At 36.2% G+C, this 27,004-nt stretch overlaps 1 protein-coding gene across 2 annotated transcripts; it reads right to left on the reverse strand.

Annotated features, from left to right (window-relative positions):
• Positions 1-1,146: 1,146 nt before the first annotated feature.
• On the reverse strand, positions 1,147-26,047 carry fbf1 (Fas binding factor 1). Of its 2 annotated transcripts, XM_089129297.1 has the most exons (28): positions 25,577-26,047; positions 24,924-24,951; positions 24,711-24,837; positions 24,491-24,551; positions 23,096-23,146; positions 22,919-23,024; positions 22,778-22,849; positions 22,629-22,679; positions 22,340-22,556; positions 19,717-19,826; positions 19,140-19,236; positions 17,960-18,325; positions 17,824-17,886; positions 17,687-17,748; positions 16,548-16,663; positions 16,323-16,454; positions 15,889-15,989; positions 14,129-14,335; positions 12,823-12,930; positions 12,604-12,743; positions 10,382-10,500; positions 9,769-9,891; positions 9,331-9,516; positions 7,615-7,791; positions 7,395-7,532; positions 4,522-4,615; positions 4,345-4,448; positions 1,147-1,276 (listed from the first exon to the last, which is right to left on the reverse strand). In XM_089129297.1, exons 1-28 carry the CDS (start codon positions 25,577-25,579, stop codon positions 1,208-1,210), a joined length of 3,228 nt encoding a protein of 1,075 aa, XP_088985423.1. In that variant the 5' UTR covers positions 25,580-26,047; the 3' UTR covers positions 1,147-1,207. The 2 variants fall into 2 exon arrangements, with proteins under 2 accessions (XP_088985423.1, XP_088985424.1); XM_089129298.1 differs by lacking the exon at positions 22,629-22,679.
• Between the last annotated feature and the right edge of the window lie 957 nt (positions 26,048-27,004).

The raw sequence follows: 27,004 nt of genomic DNA on the forward strand, positions 1-27,004 counted from the left end.
TTTTGACGGTGCGACTTGGACGTGGTGTCCGTCGAAAAAAGACTCGGCGCCTATCTTTAGCAACGCGCCGCTTCGCGGTTGGTTCACTCATGCATTGACTAGAGTGGGCGCGATCAGCTCCGGTAGTCGTGTTGCAGCCGAACGCGCCGCAAACGTGTGCAGTGTATGGGTTTATAAGAGGTGAAACAGGCGTACATTAAACCATAGAGTTTGTATATTCATTTTCTGAACATGTTTTTGCTAACTAATCAAATACTGGAACAGATCTATATGTAAAACACAATCCGAAAGAGCTATATTTTAAGTTCACAATACATATATACTTAATTTTTAATAAGCAGGAATAATTTTCGACTTTAAACAAATACCCATTTAAATGTTTAGGATGTTTGCGTTGTAAGACTTTTCAGGGAGACTTTAGATTTTAAAACGGTGTCCCGTTATGCAATGTTTTCTCAGTCAAATCATACAATTTCCTATTGATTCAATAGAGGGAATCTAGGGAATCACAATATGGCGGCGCGGTGGCTTCACTGTTTATGACGTCATGAGCTATCCAGTCATTCTATACAGATCAGTGATTTGTTAGGGATCTCGCTTCAAACACAAACAGACGTGACGTTACCCACAATCGCTGATACAACCTTTAATGCTCATTGGTTTAAACAACCGTGATGTATTGTTTTCTTTTAAAATGTTTGATTTTAAAAGTCTGATATCAATTTTTATGTGTATAAATTATGTGTGGATATTCCCAAACTCTCTGACTCGATCTCGAAACTCGATCTATGTGATGTTGTTATTATTATTATTTTTAATAAAAACATGTCTGTATTAAAGAAATAGTTATTGATAAACCTGTAGGCCTATTTAAAATGGAATTAAATAAGTACTTTGGGTGTCTTGTTCATTATATTTATTTTGATATAAAAGCACCAAAACTTAAATTGCATCCAGTCAGAGACTGTAAAAAAAGATCCAGTTTATAAGCAACATTGTGCACAAGCGTGAATCCCGCGATATCAGTCTTTGATCTCACAGGTGTGTGATGGAGGGTCTCATAAGGGCAGGTGGAGGGAGAAAAGTCAGTTAATTTGCTGAAATGCCCCACAGTGTGTGTTGGGGAGTGACATCAGACCATGAGAATATCTGAAACCTGCTTTATTTGATGAGAATAAACATTGTAGAAAGATATGAATGCCTCCTGTCATGTGTTGAATGATGTTTTCTTCAGAGTGTCCAGGAAGTATTGCTCCTCCTGCAGGAAGTCTCTGTCCTGTTAGAGGAATGAGTAGAAACACTTAGTGTGTGTGTGTGTTATGTTGTCCATTTAGGGTGATAATGTCTAGGGCTGTCAACTTTAGTCGTTTAGTCGACTAATCGGTCGATGCCGCCATAGTCGACTGACATTCTTATTGGTCGACCAGTTGCATTTTTTTTTTTTTTTTACCAATAGAAAGAATTTTTCAATGATTTACTCCTTGATATTTATAAGCGGTTATTTATTACTGTATTCTAAATATAATTAGCCTATGTTTTGTCCCCAACTTTAAAATGCTTTAATTTAGGCTATTTTTGTAACTGCGCCACAGTTTAGCGCACACACATAATACACTCGGGAACCGCACCTGTGGCTGGCTGCGCTGCTGCTCGCGCTCGGTAAGGGATGCTGTATTCATTCAGTTAGAACGCTGCTTGTTTTGGCTTTAGTCGACAAAATGTTCAGGAAATCTAAATCTTTTGTCTGGCTGCATTTTAAAACAAAGACGACAAGACTGTGGAGGGAGGTGATCGCGTTGCTCCATTATGAGCGCGCAAGTCGCGCGTCTATATTTGAAATCGAACTTGAGCACGCAAAAGACGTGAGCAGCCTTTTAACGGCTATATCATGCTGACTCAATAGATTGTGTTTTCGTTTTTATTTGTACACTTGACGCATTTGAAAATAGCCTAAATAATGCAACTAAACCTATACGCGGTCCTACAGCCTATTATTAGGATTGTTTTTAAGTTATTTGGGTTTTTTGTGTGTTGTTTAAAGGATTAGTTCACTTTTGAAAAAACTTTTGCTGATAATTTACTCACCCCCATGTCATCCAAGATGTCCACGTCTTTCTTTCCTTAGTCGAAAAGAAATTTAGGTTTTTGATGAAAACATTCCAGGATTTTTCTCCATATAATGGACTTCAATGGGAACCAGACGGTCCAAGCTCGAAAAGACAGTTAATAACAGTTTCAGATGCAGCTTCAAATGTCTTTAAACGACACCAGACAATGAATAAGGGTCTTATCATGCGAAACGATCGGTTATTTCAAAACTTATTCCAAAAATGTAACTTTTCTAAGGACAAATGCTAGCCTTTCTCCATTCTGTGAGGCGCGTTTGCAACGTCACGTATTACGTAATTACGTTCAAAAGGTCACGGGCGACGTAGCCGAAAGTACAGAGTCAGTGTTTACAAGTTGAACGCATAGGTTGAACGTGCAAACTAACTCAAACACCGTTTACAAAAAAAGCAATTAAAAGGAAAAACAACGATGTCGGACGATTTTGATTCTGTACTTCCGGCTACGTCGCCCGTGACCTTTTGAACGTAATACGTGACGTTGCAAACGCGCCTCAGAGAATATAGCAAGGCTAGCATTTGTCCTTAGAAAAGTTACATTTTTGGAATAAGTTTTGAAATAACCGATCGTTTCGCATGATAAGACCCGTATTCATCGTCTGGTGTCGTTTAAAGACATTTGAAGCTGCATCTGAAACTGTTATTAACACTATCGTTTGGACCTTGAACCATCCGGTTCCCATTGAAGTCCATTATAAGGAGAAAAATCCTGGAATGTTTTCATCAAAAACCTTAATTTCTTTTCGACTGAGGAAAGAAAGACATGTACATCTTGGATGACATGGGGGTGAGTAAATTATCAGCAAAAGTTTTTTCAAAAGTGAACTAATCCTTTAAAACGCCTTGATCATCAGGACTAAAGTTAACCCATAGCTTTGAAAGTAAAGAAAAATATGAAGCCTGTATAAACGAGAGCTTTTGTTGGGATTTTTCATTGTGTGGCACAGTGGCAGATATTTTTTGCAGCGTGTGGTGTGGTCAGGTGCGCGATTGTGACTGTTACTATAGACCGAGGACAGAGCTCTTCACTTTTTGCAGTTAAAAAGTCACTTCATTTTCAAAGAATTGTATTATTATTATAGTTTTATTTATTTGTGATGTTTTTTTGTTGTTGTTTTATAAATGCTCAATGACAATTGTTTAAAAAATGTTTAATCAAAACATCACGTTTTTGTTTTTTTTGTTGTTTGTTTTTTTTTAGTCGACTAATCGTTGCGCAGGACTCGACTTTGGTCGACTAAGGATTTCTTTGGTTGAATACAGCCCTAATAATGTCAACTCAATGCTGAAGTGAAATGATTGTACTGGTGTTTTAATGATTAGTGCAGCTCTCTGCAATTACTTTTTAATGTGTCATTTGATTTAGATCACCTCATAACTGCATTTACAATCATATAAATGTTTCTCAAGTATTAGACCGACACAAGTTTTGTGGGTCTCCAGATGGACCGTTGCACATCTGTCCATTTATTGCAATAGCAGATGATTATTAATATGCCATTTTGGTTCACTTTAATTAGCTTTTTTGATTTCATGTCATTAAATCGTATTTGTAATGTAATACCCGTTTACACAATCTGGTTAATGCGACACAGTATTTCATGCATGTGAATTTGTATACTGCACAATTTGGCAAATTAAATAATTCATCCACATATGCCATGAAATAGCCCTATTTCCACCCTAATAGAACCGTCACGATAAGGATTATGGGTAAGGGTCAGTTATAATCACTCATGGCCACAGAAATGATGGGCATGATCAGATACCCTTAGTTGAGTGTGTGTGTGTATGTGACAGGAAGTAAGTGCGCAAGACTGTCCCATGTCTTAAAAATGCCAAATTGCATTTTCTCGAATATCGAGGATAAGCGCATCCCATCATGCATCATGTTCAGGAACTGTACATGTACAGAAATGCAATTTCATATAAATAACTGTTTCAATGGTGTATGACCTTACATAATGAACCGCTTTACTGAATAATATAAATATATATTACTATAATAATAGTAAATATAATTTCCTTATCAATCTTTGTAAAGAAACCTCATTGCTTAACTGGCTACTCTCTGCTGTCTCAGACGACGACATCACTTCCTGTCGACTTCTGTTGGGTGCAATTCGCAACCTCACCACTAGATGCTGCTAAATATTACACACTGCACCTTTAAGTGTATATTGTGACGTTATCATCTGTGAAGAGGGTGTTGTCGTACCTTCTCTGCGGTGTGTTTGATGAGGGCGAGGCGGGCGTGTAGTTCGGCGGGCAACGGGTCGACAGCGGCGTTCAGGTGTGTGCTGGCCAGCGCTGGAGAGAAATCTAACACACACACACGTGACTCACTGTCTGAGACGCTGAACGCCTTCAGTGAGGATGTGAACAGAGACATTACCTGCGATGAGAGGAGCTGACGTCACTTGATTGACTGGAAGAGTGTGTCTCAGTCGCTCCATGTCTCTGTGATGATCCGTCATCCTCAAGCGCTCCTGAGAGGTCACATGATCAGAGTTACGTAATTACATGACTACATTAGTGAGTAGTTTGTAACATCATTTACCGTAACAAGCTACATTTCCATCAAATAGTGGTGTAGAGTGACCAAACCCATGGTTTCAGTCAAACATGCTGCTAAATATCCCCAGTGAATCGTGTATTTGAATCAAATAACATTGTTAAAACGATTCATTGATTCGAGTCGCAGTATGACATGATGCTTTTATTATAGTGAAGAATGTTGTTCAAAGCTGCTGTTCATCAGTGTTTAGGCTATTTTTATAGTGTTATTAGTGGTTAATGTAAATATATCTGTTCAATTTAACACTATTACCTGATATTGTGCTATTTAAATATTGGTCTGATAAAGATATAATTCTTTAAAAACATCGTGCTCATCCTTAAACCTCTTCAATGCAGTGTTTTGCTAATAGCTTGTGGAGTAGAGAACAACTTTAAAAGGCAACCGCCATTTATTTTAGATTTATAAAATAATTATTGACACAAATATACACATATATTTTACATATTTATTAAAAAATATGAATATATGAAGAGTTCAGATGCAAAAGCCTCTAAATGCCATTTGAAATTTTCTTCTTTAATGATGTTTTTTTTATCAAGCTTGTATATTTAAGTTCAGTAATTTCACTTAAATAACAATTAATAGGTAATTATCATTGCCATTAAAGTGAAATCACTGAACTTAAATATACAAGCTTGATAAAAATGATCATTCTAGAAGAAAATTTCAAATGGCACTTAGAGACTTTTGCATCTGAACTCTTCATATATATACTACCAGTCAAAAGTTTTAGATCAGTAAGATTTTTTATGTTTTTAAATGAAGTCTCTTCTGCTCACCAAGGCTGCTTTATTTGATGGAAAAAAAAATGACAAACAGTAATATTGTGAAATATTATGACAATTTAAAATGACTGTTTTCTATTTTAATATATTTTAAAATGTAATTTGAAAGCTGAATTTTCAACATCATTACTGTTGCTGATTACACATCAGTTTTCAGTGTCACATGATCCTTCAGAAATCATTCTAATATGCTGATTTTATGCTCAAAAAACATAAATTATGTAATATAAATTACATTTTAATGGTCGTGCACCATTTCCCCCCCCCAAAATTCTATGATGAATAGAACGTTCAAACATTATAAATGTCTTTACTGAAACTTTTGATCAATTTAACTCATCCTTGATGAATAAAAGTATTTTCTAATTTCTTTCCCCCAAAAATAAAAAATAAATTCTTACTGACCCCAAACTTTTGAATGGTAGTAATTAATGTTGCAAAAGCTTTCCATTTCAGATCAAGATTCTTCTATTCATCAAAGAATCCTGAAATTAAAATCTAAAAAACTGTTTTCAACATGGATAATAATCATAAATATTTCCTGAGCAACATATTATAATGATTTCTGTAGGATAATGTGACACTGAAGACTGGAGTAATGATGCTGAAAATACAGATTTGATCACAGGAATAAATTACACTTCACTATATATTCACATAGAAAACCGCTCTTTTAAATTGTAATAATATTTCACAATATTACTGTTTTTTTTTTTTTATCAAATAATTGCAACCTTGGTGAGCAGAAGAGACTTCTTTTAAAAACATAAAAAATCTTACCGATCTAAAACTTTTGACCGTTAGTGTATATATATATATTTCGATATATATTTCATAATTTTAATATATATATATATTAGTGCTGTCAAACGATTAAAATATTTAATCGCGATTAATCGCATTAATGTCATAGTTAACTCGCGATTAATCACACATTTTTATCTATTCTAAATGTCTCTTGATTTCTTTTTGTTACAATATTTTTTTCTCATTTTAATGATCTTATCAACATGGAAAAGTGGAAAAATTATTATTGAAAATAACATTGGAATAGTGTTCAATTTCACACTAACATATAGCCTATAAATAATCTCTCACACTATGTAACACTGTCTATCAATAAAAGGGTGAAAGAAATACTGACGGTCCTGATATTGACGAGGGGGTGGAGAATTCGCATCATCTGTGTGTGTGTGTGTGTGTTTGCTTGGCCATCATCAAGTGGTGTTTCAGACTGGACGTGCTGCGATGATGACCGCTCAGTTCACAACGACAAAACACACAGATCACTTGGTCTTGTCGATGGGACAATATGGCAACTTTTTAAAAGTAAACTTTCCATTCAGAATTTTAGGGCATCCATTTCGGCGTCTCGCGCTCGTCATCCACTCAAAAGTAACGTTACTATTCGGCCGGATCGCAAGCCAAAATGAGTGTGTGCGGCACAAAACGTCCTCGCGCTGCGCTCTGAAACCCTTTCATTTCAATGGCTTGCGCCGCGCGAGGACGTTTTGTTGCTTCTTTGACCAAAGCGCAAGCGGATCTACCGTAAACAAAACAACAGGCACGCCGCAAACACACGTTTGGGCTTGTGAGCCGGCTTTGAGTGGATGATGAGCGCGAGACGCCCAAATGGATCATGACGCAAGCCGCGTCCTGTTGCAAAAGCATGTGAAAAAACTACAAAGTTTGCAAGGACAAAAAGGCCGTTAATCGCGCGATAAAAAAATTAACGCCGTTAAAATGGGTTTGCGTTAACGCCGTTAATAACGCGTTAAACTGACAGCCCTAATATATATATATTAAAATTATGAAATATATATCGAAATAAAGTATTTTTTTAATTTATAATTCTAAATATCAATATAAAACTATATAATCTATGTATATGTATTTGGAGACCTGCTGTAAGCTGTGCTCCTGCTGTCGGAGGCGCTCCAGCTGGGCATGAATGCTGCGCAGTCTGGCCTGATGTTCGTCCTCCACCTGTCTGGCCTCTCTCAGCGCTCGCTCTCCCTCCTCGAAGCGCTCGGACGCCAGCTGCAAACACACCAGAGTGGACGCGTCAGTCACATGATCAGGTGTGTCACTCACACTCTGACCGCGGCGCTTCAGGCCTCACCTTGCTGAACGCCTCCACTTCCTGAGCCCGTGTCTTGAGCCGCAGGGCCGTGGCGCTCAGCTTCTCCTTCTCTCCGTCCAGCTCCTGCCTCAGCGTCTCCAGACCGTCTCTCTCTCTCTGCAGCGATTCCTCCTTCTGCTTCAGCTCTCCGGCGCGCAGCTTCAGATCCGCCTGCTCCTGGGTAACACAGAGGAAAACCCGGGATTGACTGCTCCGTCTCGCCTCAAACAACCCTGAGTAAAACTTGTTCACTTTAAGTCAGAGGCATTAAAACGTAGAATAGTCTGATTGAGAATGAAAAGACTTGCTGTTTTTGCCAGTCAGATTAGTTTACATCTTCACAATTTCATTACAAATTAATATTTTGTATAATTTTTTATACACAATATTGTCTTTACCTATAAAGCCAGAACAGAACGACTTTTCCGAGCAACACACAGCAGTGTTTCATTTCTGAATGAATCTGTGAATGAATCAATCGGGTGAACCAATGATTCAACGACTCACTCGTAAAGAGAGCCATTTACTCAATTCCTGAATGAATCAGCCGTTTATTTAGTCAGTTATCGCCACCTACTGGCAGATTTAGTTTCTTATGTAGAGTAACATTTCATTCTGAAGTGAACTATTGCTTTAACCCTCTGATGGTCCTCTGTCACTTCTGACCGAATCATTTTCTGTTTTGAATTTCTAAAAATCACAGCTTCATCGGAAGGTTATGATGATACTTGGTGACTTTTTTGGCATTTGGTATGTGAATACAAAAAAAAAATTGAGGTCATGATCCGAGCATGCTAAGTGGTCGTAAAAAAAAATAGTCACACTCTTCGGTCAGAAATGACCGACCCATAGGAAATGAATGGGAAATTTACAAAAAACTAAAATTCTCTGAATTTCTACAAATCACAGCTTCATCGGAATGTTACGAAACTTGGTGACATTTATGGCATTTGGTATGTGGACACAAAAAAAATTTGAGTTCATGATCCGAGCGTGCTAAGTGGTCGTAAAAAAATTAGTCATGATTTTGTGACTAATGGTCAAAAATGACCCCCATAGGAAATGAATGGGAAATTGACAAAAACACAAAAATTCACAATTTTTTATTTATTTATTTTTTTTTACAATTTTTTTAATAAGAAATCATTTTGAGATTGTTTCAACTATATATTCAAATCTACCAAAAAAAAAAAAGTGTTCATAAACAGCTGGGAAATTCACATGCTTCTCCATAGAGAGCTGTACATGCCATCTAGTGGTTACACCATGACTCTACGCTTTCTCTATACTGTAACCAGATGGTGCTAATTTTCTTTTAAAAAAAAATTTTCTGAAAGCCTAGACTCTATATTAAACAAAAATACTGAATAAATTTTTTTTATTATATATATATATATATTTCCATTGAAAAAATAGACCATAAATATTGCATAAATATTAATAAATTCAATCAAATTGTCTCAAAATACTAAGTTAAAAAGAATAAATATTATAGAACAAAAATAAATTGCATTGGTTTTACTGGGATGGAGAAAGTTTCATTTTTAGGCCTCCAGTCACTTTTGACCGGGCTGGAAGTCCCAGGACGTGACTCATAAAGGAAGACCATCAGAGGGTTAATATTAGCTGTAAAGTATGAATGAATGCACGCTGAGTTGTTGCCCTGTGCTGTGATCTGCTGATATAGTGTGTGAAGGTTCACACACACACACACACCTGTGCCATGCTGAGGATGGATCCCTCTCTGTTCGCGTCTCTCTCCATGAGGCGGCTGGCCTCTCTCTCGACCCGCTCCTGTCGAAGCTTCTCCTGCGTGTGGAAGCGGCTCCACTCGGCCGCCAGTTTCCGCCGCTCTTCAGCGCAGTGTGTCATGACGGACTGCTGCTCCTCCAGCAGAGCGCTCTGAGAGAGAGAGAGAGAGAGAGAGAGAGAGAGTAACGATACCCTCGTGTCACGATTCACAACAAAATATTATTATACAATACACACATACAGTACATTTTTATTTTGGTTGGACTATACACAATACACAATGTATATTGTGTCACTATCCACGATAGATACTGTTGCATTTTTGTATTGCGAAAAAAAATCACTGGAATTTATCATTTTCTTCATATTTAATGAATGATATGATGTCATTTTGTGCCTGACCTTTGCCCTCTCCAGCTCCTCTCTCTCCATGCTGAAGTGTTGCATCATGGTCCGTCTCTCCTCCTCCAGTCCTCTCAGAGAGGATTCTGCTTTGGCCTGTTCTGACGTCACACGCCAGCGCTCCTGAACACACAAACCAGCGTAACACCATGAGAAGATTTTCCCGTTCCTGTTGCTCGACCGCTCTAGTCTGAGCCGATCCAGACGGTTACGGATGTATTTTAAATTGTGGGGCTGATAACAGAGCTCTCGAATTAAGCACGAGTTTACTGATGGTGTGAGATGTAAATAACGAAGTGTTATGGAGGATGGCAACAGTGTCGGCCCAGATCCAGCCCAAGAATATTAGGCTGCTGTCACTTTAAGAGCTGACGCACATATCCATTAGTGTTTTCTTTCTCAACCGTTTATGTTCACTTAAAACATATCTTGGAGTCCACATGTCCCAGATGTGGGTCGACACTGATGCCGTCTAGAATATTTCTTTTAATTGTATTCTTAACTTGTGTTTACATTGCTCAGCCCGACGGTGTAAAAGCGACTGTTAAACGGTCTGACTGATGTTTCATTCATGTTCACAGCATGTAACTGAGTGTGTGTTGTGTTTCTCCACCTTCTCCAGCTGTCTCTGCTGCTCGCCCAGCTGTGTGTCCATCTTGGCGATGACCTCTTTGAGCCGTGACCTCTCTTCGCTCATCTCGCACTGCTGCTGACTCAAACGCTCCTGCAGCACTGAGAGCCACAAACACACATTCACATCAGCTCCTTAATTTCACTCATATTTATGAGTTACCACTGAAAATAGATGTGTGTGAACTGTAGAAGGTGTTCAGGAATGCACATGCGAATATGAATTAGCCTCACAGGTCTTTTTAAAACGTCTTAAATTCATTTTTTCTTTTCATATTTAAGGTAAATAATATTTAAAAAATATTTAAAATGCTAAAAAAATATTTAAAATGCTATAACAAAAGTCTTTATGATCATATTAAGAGGTCTTAAATTTGAGTTTGCAAAACAGGAATTATAATATGGTTTAATATGACTATTACATTGCATTCAAAGAGAACACATGACACTGTTGTGTGGCTTACAATCATCGAATACTGCAGATTTAATGCTCATAGATTGCTTATTGATTGATTTATGATTGTTTTCTTCATGGTGTGAAGATATATATCATATTTATCATTTTATATACTGAAATGTGTTGTAGATGGTTGAAATTGTGCATGTTTTATCTCCCTCATATGTTTGAATGAGAACAGACATTTCAAAATAAGAGTCCCGGTGTGTTTCGGGCTCGTTTATACTGTAACTAAAAGTCCAGCATTATGAAGAACACATCTTTTTTTTTTTTGGTTATTATTGGTTACAAAATAAACTGTATCTGGCATTTAATTCTCTGCTTAGACACATATTTATAATTTTTGGATTCTAATAAAATAATTTTGTCTCCTATCCCTTGTTTATTTATTTATATCTTTATTTGACATGGACATACAATTACATTGGACGAACCATATGCATTTGTTTTTAGTGATTATAGCATACATGCTAAATTTCAACACCTGTCCACGGGAGGCTTTTAAAAATAAAATAAAATACAGTAACAAGGGAGAATAAATAAAAAATAAAAACAGCAAACAGTTTAAAAAAACAGTTTACGCCAAGGAATTTTAAAAAAAACAGGGTAATTGCATAATTTTGTCTCATAATTCTGACTTTTTGTGCAGTTGTGAGCTTATATCTCACAAATCTTACTTTATTCTCAGAACTGTGAGTAAAAAAGTCATAGTTACCGTTTTTATTTTTTATTCTACTATGGCGAAAGAAAACTTCCATAGTTCAAGGAAAAACAAATAATTTGATGCATTTTAATTGCACGCCTAGTTCCTCATGCTCTTCTAAAATCTTCAAATGCTCCATTTACTGGTATTAAGATTTGGTCGATGGGATCACAGGTGGACGACAATAAATACAGGTGTAAAAGGGGTCAAAACCGGTTTGAGCTTGTCCATTTTTGCCCACTTCTATAAGTAGTCGAAAACACATTTAAAGGGATACTCCACTATTTTTGGAAATAGGCTCATTTTACCACTCGCACAGAGTTAAACAGTTGGGTTTTACCATTTTTTTATGTATTCAGCCGATTTGTTGATATTTTGAAGAATATCAGTAACCAGACGGTTTCTGGTCTCATTGACTTCCATAGTATATTTTTTTCCTACTAAAAAAATTGACTGAATGGATTCGAAAACGGTAAAACTCAACTGTTTAACTCTGGGGGAGTGGTAAAATGAGCCTAGTTCCAAAAAAGTGGAATATCCCTTTAACCGAATTGCTTCCGTTGTGTAAACGCTCATGTGATTGAATGTGTTCAAACAGCCACAGAAGACCATCTGACCTAACGAGTGAACATTATGAGAAGTCCACTAGCTAGATGGGATTTAAACTATCGGCTGAAGACTCAGGCTTGGTTTGAAGATGAAAAATGTACAAAGCACAATGTTCTCTCTCCATTCCTGATTAATAACACACACACTCAGTGTTCGACTGTCTGTCAGAGCAGAAACTAAAGCTGATGTTCTCCGTATGTTTCCGTCGTCTCCGGTGTGTTCATATGTGAGTTTATTTTGTCCATTAGATCTGCAAACCCATACATACACACACACACACCCTCCCATTGAAGAAAGCAGGACAGAAGTGTTTGAAAGTGGACAAGAGATGGAATAAAACATCAGGCGCCGATCCGATCGACTAAAACGCATCTTAACACCAGGTGTAAACCGAGCCGAACTATGAGCAGATGTGCATGTGTGTGTAGAGATGCACCTCTGAGCTGCTGGTCTCTCTGTCTGGCTCCGAGCTCGAGCCCCTGAGCCGTGTGCTCATGTGAACTCTCCACACGAGACGACAGGTCGCCCAGCCTGCGGGAGAACAGCTCCATCTGCTCGATGACGGCCGTCAGAGACCTGCACACACACACACACACATGATGAGAGCGGGCGGGCGAGAGATTGCTCTGTGTGTGTGATCGCTGGCGGGCTTCACCTGGTCTGGGACGTGGCGCTGGTCACGGCGTCGATCTCCTCGTCCTTCAGCTTCTTCAGGTGCTGGATCTGCTCTTCGTGATCTCTCTTCATCTCCAGGATGGACTTCCTGTCACACACACGTCAAACAAACCAGCTCGTTTTACACTCGGGTGGGTTCGCCCGTTTATTCCTGTTACCACCATCAACTTTTAAAGGGCTTATACGTTTGAGCAAAAGTTATTATTTTATTCTTTTCATGAAAAGCTAATAATTAAATGAAAATGAAAAGAGTAATTAAACATTCACAATAAAATGTTTACTAAAGAAACGATGAGATTTATGTTTATCTGCAGGTCATGTGACCATGAACTGACTTCGTTATTGGAGGTTTGCATGACAGTATTCGGATTAGAGCCGACCGATAAAGGATTTTGAAGGCCGATACCGATACAAATAATTGTTGGTTTTAAAATCCGATATATCGGCCGATATATTTGTTGTTTTTTTCAGAAACGCCCAACAAAACATTAACAGATTTCCCTGACATTAGTTATTTGTAGTTATGTATGAGTTTTAACTAAAATAATATGAAAATGCATTTTAAAAAGAAACTTGTTTCTTTTATTTTCGCAACAGAACAGAGGAACCAAAGCTCATTAATGTTAACGTTAGTGGTCTTCCACTGATAGTGGCATTAGCTAGCTTTGTGGTTAGCAGGGACGGTGTAGAGTGCCCTCTGGTGGACAAACTATACAACTCCAACACTCATGACATGGTTGAAGCGTGTTTCGTCCGTTTTTATTTTATTTTTGAAATATTCATTTATCGGTCATTATAACTGCCGATACCGATAGTTTGGAAAATGCCTAATATCGGCCGATAATATCGGCTTACTGATATATATCGGTCTGGCTCTAATTCGGATCCTGCATTTTACTGATTTTATTCATTTTGCCTAGAACTACAATAACCATCATGTTTACACACAGCGCCTCTGCACTTCGATGAGGACAGGACAGCTGTCAGTCAGTAAATAAGAAAAATAAGTAACTTGCGTTACTTTTTTGAAAATGTAACTCCGATATGATGTTGTAAACTCTAACAGTAGTGCATTACTTTACTAGTTACTTGAAAAAGTAATCTGATTACATAACTCAAGTTACTTGTAATGAGTTACCCCCAACACTGCGAGTGTGTGTGTGTGTGTGTGTGTCACCTCTGCAGGTCTCGGAGTCTCTCCACCTCTCGGTCTCGGTCCTGTTGGCTCTGTGTGAGTGTGTGTGAGTGTGTGTGTGTGTGTGTGTGTGTGTGTGTGTGCGTGTCACCTCTGCAGGTCTCGGAGTCTCTCCACCTCTCGGTCTCGGTCCTGTTGGCTCTGTGTGAGTCTGCGCTGGAGCTGGTTCTGAATCTCGACTCGCTCCTGCTCCGCCACACGTGTGACGGCCGCCAGTCTCTCCGCCAGATCCTCGTTCTCCTGACGCAAGCGGGACTCTCGCTGAGCAGACGATTCCTCTAGCAGCTTCACACGCGCTCTGACACCAGAACACATGCGTGTAAAGAATGGCTCTTTTAACACAGTTTGAGTGTGTGTGCATGTCCTCCATGAGTTCAGTGTGTGAGAGTGAGAGAGTGTGAGTGAGAGTGAGAGTTTGAGTGAATGAGTGAGTGAGTGAGAGAGTTTGGGTGCGAGAGAGAGAGTGTGAGTTTAAATGAGAGAGTGTGAGTGAGTGAGTGAGTGAGTGAGTGAGTGAGTGAGTGAGAGAGTGAGTGAGTGAGTGAGTGAGTGAGTGAGAGAGTGAGTGAGTGAGTGAGTGAGTGAGTGAGTGAGTGAGTGAGAGAGTGAGTGAGTGAGTGAGTGAGTGAGTGAGTGAGTGAGAGAGTGAGTGAGTGAGTGAGTGAGTGAGTGAGTGAGAGAGTGAGTGAGTGAGTGAGTGAGTGAGTGAGTGAGAGAGTGAGTGAGTGAGTGAGTGAGTGAGTGAGAGAGTGAGTGAGTGAGTGAGTGAGAGAGTGAGTGAGTGAGAGAGTGTGAGTTTAAATGAGAGAGTGTGAGTGAGTGAGAGTGTGAGTGAGTGAGTGAGTGAGTGAGTGAGAGAGTGAGTGAGTGAGTGAGAGAGTGTGAGTTTAAATGAGAGAGTGTGAGTGAGTGAGAGTGTGAGTGAGTGAGTGAGTGAGTGAGTGAGTGAGTGAGTGAGTGAGAGAGTGAGTGAGTGAGAGAGTGAGTGAGTGAGTGAGTGAGAGAGTGTGAGTTTAAATGAGAGAGTGTGAGTGAGTGAGAGTGTGAGTGAGTGAGTGAGTGAGTGAGAGAGTGAGTGAGTGAGTGAGTGAGTGAGTGAGTGAGTGAGTGAGAGAGTGAGTGAGTGAGTGAGTGAGTGAGTGAGTGAGTGAGTGAGTGAGTGAGTGAGTGAGAGAGTGAGAGAGTGAGTGAGTGAGTGAGTGAGTGAGTGGAGCGAGTGAGTGAGTGAGTGAGTGAGAGAGTGAGAGAGTGAGTGAGTGAGTGAGTGAGTGAGTGAGTGAGTGAGTGAGTGAGTGAGTGTATATAATATATAATACCAATATTAGAGAAACTTTTCTGCCCAAATTTGAATCCTTGATCCCATCATTCTCTGGTCTGAGTGACACTGAGAAAATGTTCTTGTTACTCGGAGAAGATGATAATACAGCTGCACTAGCGGCTAAATATGTGTTAGCTATTCACAGCGCCAGAGACAGCTAATTGTATTGATTCATTTATTAATATATACTGTGTTTATTTATTGACCATGCTACATGTGACATGATCTATATGACATGATCTATACATATATGTTCTGTGTGTTTGTTCTATTATTTATATATAATATGTTGATGCTTTGGCAACATTGTGTTACACAGTCATGCTAATAAAGCTATATTGAAATTGAGTGAGAGAGAGAGTGAGAGAGTGAGCGAGAGAGAGAGTGAGTTTGAGTTTGAGTGAGTGAGAGTGGTAGTGTGTGTGTCTGCTTGTGCTTGTGTGTGAGTTTGAGTGAGAGAGTGCGAGTGTGAGAGAGTGAATGAGAGTGTGAATGAGTGTCTGTGTGTATCTGAGATTGAGTGTGTGTGTTACCTGTGCATGTTCTCCATGATCTCAGTGTCTTGTTTGTGCCTCTGCTGGACACTTTCTAACAGCATCTGATTCTGATCTCTCTCTAGCTGTGAGCTCCTCACCTGAACACACACACACACACACATATATTTTTTCACACTGTTTTGCATTCTGATCGGACAAACCACGTTAAAATAGCTGACACAAACACACTTGTAACACACACCAGCTGCATTCAGAATTAATTTCACCTTATTTTGCTAATATAATTTAATTTAACTTCACATTCACATGTTCTCTGATGTCAATTAATTTAATTTTAACAGTTTTTGTGACTTAAGTAGTTACATTTTTATTTCCCAATCAGGTACTGCTGTTTTAGCATGTCAGAGTAAAGCGTCTGCTGGTGGATTATTGCTTTAATTTAATTTACTTTAGTGTGTGTGTGTGTGTACCTGTGCCTCCAGCTGAATGATGCGTTTCTGCAGTGTTGTCACGTCTGCGTGCTGATGGTCCGTGTCTGTTCTGTGTCTGTGTGTGTTCACGTCCAGAGAGCCGCTCAAACCCCACAGATGAGACTGAGCCAACTACACACACACACACACACACACATTAGTCCGCTGAATATGAACCCACATCAGAGCGTGTTAGTGTTGTACGTGTGTGTGTGTGTGTTTGACCTGTTGCTGTAAGAGCAGCTGCTGTAGGTTGTCTGCAGCCAGAGGTGTGTGTGTGTGTGTCACAGGTACAGCAGGACGCAGGTCCTCCGCTGGTGTAAACACTTGAACAACAGACGCTGTAATCCGACACATTCATATACACACATTTCAGCACCAATAAGATGTTCGTCATTAACATGCATCTTCATGATAATTAAGAAACGGTCCGTAAATTCTCATATATGTGATTTCTGAAATGTAATAAAAAAATTAGGGCTGTGAAACGATTAATCTCGATTAATCGCATTCAAAATAAAAGTTTGTGTTTACATAATATATGTGTGTGTGGTGTGTATAATTATTTTGTATATATAAATACACACACATGCATGTAAACATTTAAGAAATATTTGCATGTATATACTTTATATATATTTATACAAAATTAATTATACAATATACATATATTATTTTATATAAAATATATATATTATACATAAATATAAATATTTGATATATTAATAACACATTTTTCTTAAATATATACATGCATATGTGTGTATTTATATATACAAAATAATTATGCACACTACACACACGTATATTATGTAAACACAAACTTTTATTGTGAATGCGATTAATCGCGATTAATCGTTTCCCAGCCCTAAAAAAATATTTATGAATCAAGTTAATATTTAATTCTCATAATACATATTCTTATAATTTTATTATTTATATATTATTATTATTATTTTATTTATTTATTTCACTATATTCGTTTTCAGAACATACAAATATGTCATGGTAATATTTAATAATGCATTTTAATTATTATAAGTATTTAAATACATTAATTGCTGGTTAAATTTAAATATTATTTATTGATTTTAATTTTTAAAAGTCCTCACTTTTGAAGACTTTTGTAATTGGATTTCTCACTGAACAGGAATAGAAACTAACCGTAAAAATCAAAATCAGCTGAAATGAATGAAAACATTCCCATAATCCAATTAAAAATAATTTTTGATTGGATAATCATGATCTAGAAGTAATTTATGAAGTTATTTTCACTAAAACTTTCATGACTCTTCAAAACTTTGAGTCTTCCATGACTGTACAGTTGATAAGAGTATTATAGTGAGAGCAATGTTTGACTGTACCAGGTTTATGTTGTGTTTCTGTGCTTGTGTTGTGCTGGATAGAGATGCCAGTGGACTCTCTGCTGGAAAACACACACACATAGAGTTAGTGTCACATGAAGTGTCGCACGCCCTCAGCAGTGTTAGCGTGGCTGTACCTGTGCTCTGTGTTAGTGACGGGGGGCTCGTCCGCTCGTCTTCGTGAGGCGTTTGATTTAGAGCTGCGGACACGTCACACATTACAGCAAACCTCTGCATCTCCATCCGACACGACATTCATTCACAAACCCTCACCTGAGAACCATATCCTCAGCCGGACCCGACGTCACTTCCTGTTTGCTCTCTCTTTCCTCTGATTGGCTGCCGGGCTGTGTTTTCCTGCGGCTCAGCGCTCCTGAGAGCCAGTCCTGGTCTTGGTCTCTCGAGTCGGGTTTAGGAGACGCGGGTGCAGGCGTCTCTTCTCCAGCCGGTAATGATGGAGACGCTGGAGTCTTCGGGGCTTCTGGGACAGGTTGTCTGGGTTGTTTGGGTTCCTCCTTTGTCTGTTCCTCTTCCTCCTCCCGCTTCAGGCCGAGCCAGTCCGATCGAGGCCGGACGGCACGTGACGAGGGTTTGGGTTTATGTTCGGGCGAGTGAGCGCTCACGTCTTCAGTCGAGAATCTGACACCAAACACAAGCTTTTAAGCTTTAATACAACTGATTTATGCAAATAAAATCAATCAATACAGTGATAAACTGATATACAGTCAAACCAAGATGGGTTCAGACAACATTTCTCACATTGTGTGTAAAAAGGTGCGCAATTAAAGAAAAAACTAGGGCTGTGCAAAAATTAATTGCGATTAATCGCATCCAAAATAAAAGTCTGTGTTTACATAATATATTTGTGTGTGCTGTATATAATTATTTTGTATATATAAATACACACACATGCATGTATATATTTAAGAAAATGTGTTATTCATATATAAAATATTTATATTTATATAATATAGATTATGTATTTATATATATATACAGAATTTAAGCACAAATAATTCTTAAATATACACATGCATGCATAGGTATTTATATATACAAAATAATTATATACAGCAAACACACAAATATATTATGTAAACACAGACTTTTATTTTGGATGCGATTAATCACAATTAATTTTTGCACAGCCCTAGAAAAAACACTTAAATTTTTGGTCCCAAATATCAAAAATTACATCTAGTTTCTGGATAATTTTTGATTTTATTGGCTGGTGCAAGCAGCCCTCGTGTCTAAAAAGTCACAGTCTTTTGTCTTGTCTTGTCGCAGTACAAATATATAAACCAATCATGATACATTTATAAGCAAAATCCTCTGCCAATGGGATCAGAAAAATAACTTAAGCATAAACTACCTTCATTTTGATCAGTTTCTCAGAAATTAAGAGTACCTATCTTCACAATTTGTGTGTGTGTGTGTGTGTGTGTGCACTCACCTGACCGACTGTCTCCGGGACTGACGTTCCTCTGGGGTCGAAGCCATCGTGGGCTGATATGAGCCGAACGTGAAGCCCTCCTCGTCCACCAGAGGCGCTGCAGACAACAGGACCAGCGGTTATCGTTCATTGATCACATTTATGCATTTGGCGGACACTTTGATTCGAAGTGCATTCATGTACACTATCAATGAGTTCATGCATTCAATGGGACACTTTATTTTACAGTATCCTGGTAACATATTGTTACATGTTACATGTACATTAACACATGTTACATGTACTTACTGTAGTAATAACAGTATATTATGCATAATTACATGCAACTAACCCTCAACCAAACCCTAATCCTATAGTAAGTACATGTAGTTAATTAAAAATACTCTGTACCTATATGTATAATTACACTGCGACGATGACACCTTAAAATAAAGTGTAACCGAATGTTGCTCTGTTTGAGCTGTGATGTGATCTAGAACACTGATGAAAGACTGTGATTTGTGTGTGTCATTGAATCATTCTCTCTTAACGGTGTCTTGAGTGATCCGTGGCCTTCACAGTAATCTGAGATCCTGACCTCTTCCCGTCGAGCTCTTCTCTCCCGTCACGGGTCTCTCCAGCAGATGAGGAGACGTCCCTCGGCCCAAGATCTCGTCCAGTTTGGTGCGAGCTCTCGGAGGAGGATCGCTGAGGAGGACAGACACACATCACGGACACACACTTCTCAGTGCACACAGTCACAAAAGCAGAGACGGAGGAGCAGTGTGTACTTATCTAAACACGAAACCATTTGGGGTGCCATGTGTTTTGTAGGATTATATAAGACAAACATTGGCTTTAAATGTTAATATATTAAATTATGCCATCTCAAGATTGATTTAATTTTTAATGGTTTTGCACTCAAACTGACTGACTATAAAGTGAACATATATACACACATATTCAAGACAATCAACGCAAGAAAGAAACAAAAAGCATCACTGGTCATTCAAAAATAAAACAATTTAAATAATAAAAAATGTAAAAAATAATAATAAAATAATAAACAATTGCAAATAATAAAGGATAAGGAAAAAATGTCACTGGATATAGAATGACCATAAAATAAAATATAAAAATGAATAAATAATAAATATAAAAAACACTGGCTATAGAATGACCATAAAATAAAATATAAAACTGAATAAATAATAATAATAATAATAATAATAATAAAAAAACACTGGCTATAGAATGACCATAAAATAAAATATAAAAATGAATAAATAAGAAATAATAAAAAAACACTGGCTATAGAATGACCATAAAATAAAATATAAAAATGAATAAATAATAATAATAAAAAATAAAAAAACACTGGCTATAGAATGACCATAAAATAAAATATAAAGATGAATAAATAAGAAATAATAAAAAAAAAACACTGGCTATAGAATGACCATAAAATAAAATATAAAAATGAATAAATAATAAATAAAAAAAACACTGCTATAGAATGATAATAAAATAAAATATAAAACGAATAAATAATAAATATTAAAAAAACACTGGCTATAGAATGACCATAAAATAAAATAAAAAAATTAATAAATAAAAAAAAAAAAAAACACTGGCTATAGAATGACCATAAAATATGAATAAATAATAAATAAATAAAAACACTGGCTATAGAATGACCATAAAATAAAATATAAAATGAATAAATAATAAATAAAAAAAACACTGGCTATAGAATGACCATAAAATAAAATATAAAATAAATAAATAATAAATAAAATACACTGGCTATAGCATGACCATAAAATAAAATATAAAATAAATAAATAATAAATTTAAAAAAAAACACTGGCTATAGAATGACCATAAAATAAAATATAAAATGAATAAATAATAAGTATAAAAAAACACTGGCTATAGAATGACCATAAAATAAAATATAAAAATGAATAAATAATAAATAAATAAAAACACTGGCTATAGAATGACCATAAAATAAAATATAAAATGAATAAATAATAAATAAATAAACACTGGCTATAGAATGACCATAAAATAAAATATAAAATGAATAAATAATAAGTATAAAAAAACACTGGCTATAGAATGACCATAAAATAAAATATAAAATGAATAAATAATAAATAAATAAAAAAACTGGCTATAGAATGACCGTAAAATAAAATATAAAATGAATAAATAATAAATAAATAAACACTGGCTATAGAATGACCATAAAATAAAATATAAAATGAATAAATAATAAGTATAAAAAAACACTGGCTATAGAATGACCATAAAATAAAATATAAAGATGAATAAATAAGAAATAATAAAAAAAAAACACTGGCTATAGAATGACCATAAAATAAAATATAAAATGAATAAATAATAAATAAATAAAAAAAACTGGCTATAGAATGACCATAAAATAAAATATAAAATGAATAAATAATAAATAAATAAACACTGGCTATAGAATGACTATAAAATAAAATATAAAATGAATAAATAACAAATAAATAAAAACACTGGCTATAGAATGACAATAAAATAAAATATAAAATGAATAAATATTAATAAAAAAATAAATAAATAAACAATAAAAATGTACTGGTTACAAAAAAGCAGCATTGGTTATTGAAAGAGACTAAAATAAATTAAAATAATATAATAAAAAATACTTAAGCAATAGAAAAAGCGGCACTGGTTATAGAAAGTGCCAAAATAAATTATATATAAATAAAATATGTAAATAATGATACAATGTAAATACTAATAATGTTTGATTTTCTGATTCTTTGGATTATATATAACAGATAAGTACTTAATAGTGATAATAATAATATAAACATTATTAGTAGTAGTAAAAGTTGTTGTTTTAGTATAAATATAAGTATTAAATACATTTCTGTTAATCCAAACATTTAGAAATTTACAAAAAAAAAATGAAGAAAGCAACACTTATTATTGGACGAACCTGAAATGTTTTCTGTTTACTTGGATTATATATAAAAGAAAAGTATTTAATATTAATAATTAATGTATAAATATGTTGTTTATTTGCTCAATCTATACTAACAGGGTTGTTGTTTATGATTGTGTCTTGAATTGTACTATTTTGATGAGAAAAACAGCATTTTTCATTGATTTCATCCAAAGGGAAGAAAAACTCCCAGAATTCAACAGGATTCCAGACATACCTCTCTTTCTTCACCGCCGGTCCATTTCCATTTGATTTGTGTGTTTCTCTGAAGCCCAGGGCATCCATCAGATCATCCTCATCATCGAACGTCAGCTCGTCCCTCTTCCTCTCAGTTTTCTGAGGAGCGACGGGTGAGGAAGACTCGCTTTTCTTCATCGTCTTCTGCTTGCCTTCCAGATCGTCCAGTAAATCATCCAACGAACCGTCCATGTGACCTGTGAGACGTGAAGAACGGGTTCTCAGTGCTCTATCTCACGGAGGTTCATGTAAAAGCGTTGTTGTGATACCTTCATCATCAGGAGGAGGAAGAGGAGGATCAACACCCCCACCTTCATCATCTGAACCACATGCAGCAGGAAAATGGAGCAAATGGAGACAATCAAACCCCGAATGAAGCATGATAACACGGTCAGACAGTCGAGGGTTCTGCTCTTACCCAGAAAGCTGAACTTCTTGTAAGGTCTCGCTGTGGAGGCCGGAGCCGAACTGGGCTTTTTCACCGCTTCCTCTGTAAAAACACATCAAACTTTAAACACACTCGCATCATTTGTGTAAATCTCACTGTGAGGAAACATACCCATGGATTTGCTCTTATCTCCTCCTTTCACTTCTTTCCTCTGGACCGGAGCTGAGCTCGGCTTCTTCTTTGAGCTGAACAGATCCGCATCCATGTCGTCTATGTCCTAGAGTGATGTCACACGTTTGATGATGTCACAGTTCATATTTCAGCCAATCAGAAAGCAGCTTGGCTTACCTTCATGCTGTCCAGCAGAGCGGCAGGGTCGGCCTCAGAAACATCAGACACCTGAGACACAAACACGTCCAATACAAGAGATCAAGAGTCTTTATAGAATAGAGTTTACCAATAACTACAACTAAAACCTGCTATAATTAATTAAGTAAACCTGAACTGAGCTCTGAATGAGTTCAGTGATTCAGTTCGTGAATGATAGCTCCCATACAACAGCCAAATTACATCTGAAGTTAATGATTTAAGAGTCAAGAGTCCAACTAAAACACAATTATGGCAATAAAAAAAGAGTTCTTAATTTTGACGTCAGTCTGTTTTTCCGATATTTTTCTTAAAAGAAATGTGTAAATTTTACTCATTTTAAATGGTTAACTTTTAAGTAATTAATTTGGTTAAGTATTACTCAATACTAATTTGTTAAATTTAATTAATAATATTGATTGTAATCTGTTGCCTCAATTTTATTGATTAGATTTAACACATTCAGTCGTATTCATTTTTACAGTGTAAAACAGTGTGTTACTTGAAAGAAAATAAAAAAACTTTAACTGAAATAATTAAACAAGCTTATTTTATTTCAGTTTCCAAGGCATTATTTCTCAATTTTTGTTTAGTTTAACTTAAAGTACTAAAACGGAAATAAAAAATGATAAAAGTATATAGACATAAAAAACAGATGAATGAAATAAAATGACCAAAACACACAAAAAAACTCACTAAAACATTCAAATGAAAATAGAAAATACTTTTTCTATTTACATAAAAAATGTTTTCCTTGTCTATTAAGTAAAATATTTTTAACAAATGTATTTTATTTTATTTTACAAGGCAACATTTCTCATTTTCGTTTAGCTTAACTTGAAGTACTAAAATAACAAAAAAACGTAAAAAAAAAATTTCACGTAACTTTCCAGGAAAAATTAAGGGAGTAACGCAATATTGTAACGATTGTTACTTTTGAAAATAGAAAATACACAAACAAAAACTAATCCAACGAACATTTTAATAAACACTATAATAATATATCAATTAAATAACACTAAGTAAGTTAATCTGGACTTTCATCTGATTTTTCTAGAAATGAGCTGCATGTATTATTTCTTTATATTGTATTTATTAATACGTCTAATAGTGAATTTTACACTAATAAATGTGGGTTACTTTATTTGAATAAAGTACTTAAGTAATTAGTAATATTAATTAACAACATGCACTTACTATAGACTTAAGTTTAGTTTTGATTTAGGGTTAATCACATGTAAATATGCTTAATTTATAGTTATTACGACAGTAACCACATGTATCAAGGACGTTACCTTAATTGTGTGCCTGCTTTATCTTAGTTTCTTTTAATTGTACAGCATTTAAGTTTAGTTTTTAAAGTGTTTTATGTCTCACCTCCTCATCTTTCTCAGCCTCTTCTGCCAGTTTACTGAAGAAATCGTCGTCCAGCAGCGACCTGAACACACACACACACACACACACACACAGCATCTTTACGTGACGTTTACACAGGTGACGGACTCTATGTGTCTCAGTTCATCTCTCAGACTGTTGAGACTCATACTAGATAATGATCATCCATCATCATCACACACACACACACACACACACACACCTCTTCCCGCTGCGTGACGTGAGGGCGGCCGAGGGTCTGCTGGACACAAGTGCTGGCGATCGCACCTTCACCGGACCTTCATCATCATCACCACCCAGCAGATCTCCTAACACGTCATCTATAGAGCCTGAGAGACGAGGAAACACCACAGCTCACATAACAATCAGACATAAGACACACACACACACAGACACACCGGCTGACTCAACTCACCTCTGAGACCCTTCTTCTGCTTTGACGTCTGAAAAAGATGAAGATGAGATACATTTTATACTAATACATCACTATCATTTTATTATTGTGCTGTATAAAACTTCAGAATAATATCACATGGCCCAGGATTGTATAAATTGTTTTAGAACAATATATTATATAAGCTACACTGTATATTTAAATACCTTAGCATTAAATAGAAATGTTTAATTACAAGATGTCCAAAATAATGACACATTACAGATTAAAAACTTATTTAATTATTACTGGTTTAGTAATTAACAGATTAAACCTTATGTGGATTGAATGGTTACACTTTATTTTGGTGTCTTTAAAGTGTAATTATTCATAAATAGCCTACTGAGTAATAATAGTTAACTGTGTACTTACTATATTCTGATTAAGTTCAGTTCCATGTAATTAATTATGCATAAATATTGTTGTAATTACTATAATAACAACATGTAACTTGTGTAACAGTAAAATAGTGGTAACGATCGACCCTTCAATCTGTTTCGAGCCCAGACCTGTAACCCCTAGACCACGTGTTTGTTTAGTTTTACAGTAGGCTACTGTAGTATTATATTATATTTATTACTTTTTAGTTTTACGTGTAAATTGTGTTTTACATACGCAATAGAGATGATATTTACCATATCTGATTCCCAGAAGGAGAAACGGAGTGTTTATTATGGTGAAATCTGTGCGCGTGCCCGTTACCAATAGAAACCGTGACCGCAGCCTCAACAAAAGCACGAGCGCTGAGACCCAGATCAGCTGATCATCGTCCAAACTTCAAATCCTGTCCTGGACCCGCTGGAGACCCACTTCAGCCGCTGGTTCTGGTTCTGTCTGGATGATTAGCATCGAATCTGAGGATTCAAGTGTGAAATATAAATCCTGTCTGTGTTCTGGACGAACTTTAGTGTTGATGAATCAGTTCCTCAGTCAAAGATCGTGAATATATGCGACCAAAACCGACACATAAAGCCGCACTTCAGTTTTAGAGAAATATTTATAAATAAAACACTATTATTTATTTTATTCCGAAACACTGATAATTCCGTGTGAGCTCTAAGGGTTTGAAATTCCGTGACGCACTTCCTGTTTACAATAGGCCATTGTGGGTAGTGTAGTCCACGTGCACGCGTCTTCTTCTTCTTCTTCTTCTTCTTCTATGGATTTATTGGCGGGTTGCATACCAACTTTATGGTGCATACCGCCACCACCTGTGCTGGAGTGTGAAGTGATTTCAGTCTAGAAGTATGTTAAAAGATGACTATATTCTAGTCCTAAGACCACTATTCTTTATGAATTTTAAAACTGACCTTACACTCTAAAAAATGCTGGGTTGTTTCAACCCAATTTTGGGTAAAATATGGACATACCCAGCCATTGGGTTAATTTTTTTAATTACATTTTTAACCCAACGTTTGGGTTCGTCCATATTTTACCCAAAATTGGGTTGAAACAACCCAGCATTTTTTAGAGTGTACAATTTCCCTGGATCCTTGTTTTGTTTTCAATATGTTATTGATTGTAAATTCTTTGCATCCCATTTCCTTTAGTTCACTTATTAAATCCTTTCTTTCCAGTTCATACCTGGAACAAAATAACAACACATGTTCAACTGTTTCCTTTACTTGGCATATTTCACATAAACCAGTACCATGTTTCCCTATAATATGAAGCGTTGAATTAAGTTTTAGTCATGTGGTCCTCACTGAGGGAACATAACATTGCAGCAGTTTCAGTCGGCAAAATAAAAATCGTGCAGTAATGCATGGACTTATCGAGTAGCCTATATTGTTTGCTCCTCAGAGTAAATAATACAACGGGAAGTTATGAGAGTTTCCAACTTTGAGAAGAAAATAGTTCTTGATTTACATAATCAATCAAATGTATGTATGACAACATGTGATTTTCATTTTTGTAGGCTATTTAGTGAAATATAATATGAGGTTTGACTATTTTGCTATTTAAGTTCAATTCATTATTTATTAAAAATCTGAATTAAAAATCACAAATCTGAATTAAAAATCACAGTTAGCTATATCCTACACAGCTCTTTTGCATAACAA

The sequence above is a fragment of the Pimephales promelas genome, chromosome 3, assembly GCF_988280905.1.
Source record: "Pimephales promelas chromosome 3, fPimPro1.hap1.1, whole genome shotgun sequence".
NCBI lineage: Eukaryota > Metazoa > Chordata > Actinopteri > Cypriniformes > Leuciscidae > Pimephales > Pimephales promelas.

Excerpts from the sequence above, each read along its gene's own strand:
- fbf1 (XM_089129297.1), bottom strand. Across the intron at positions 22,557-22,628 it reads TCCTCCTCCTGATGATGAAG|GTCACATGGACGGTTCGTTG; the intron begins GTATCACAACAA and ends CACGTCTCACAG. Across the intron at positions 18,326-19,139 it reads TCCCGGAGACAGTCGGTCAG|ATTCTCGACTGAAGACGTGA; the intron begins GTGAGTGCACAC and ends GTTTGGTGTCAG.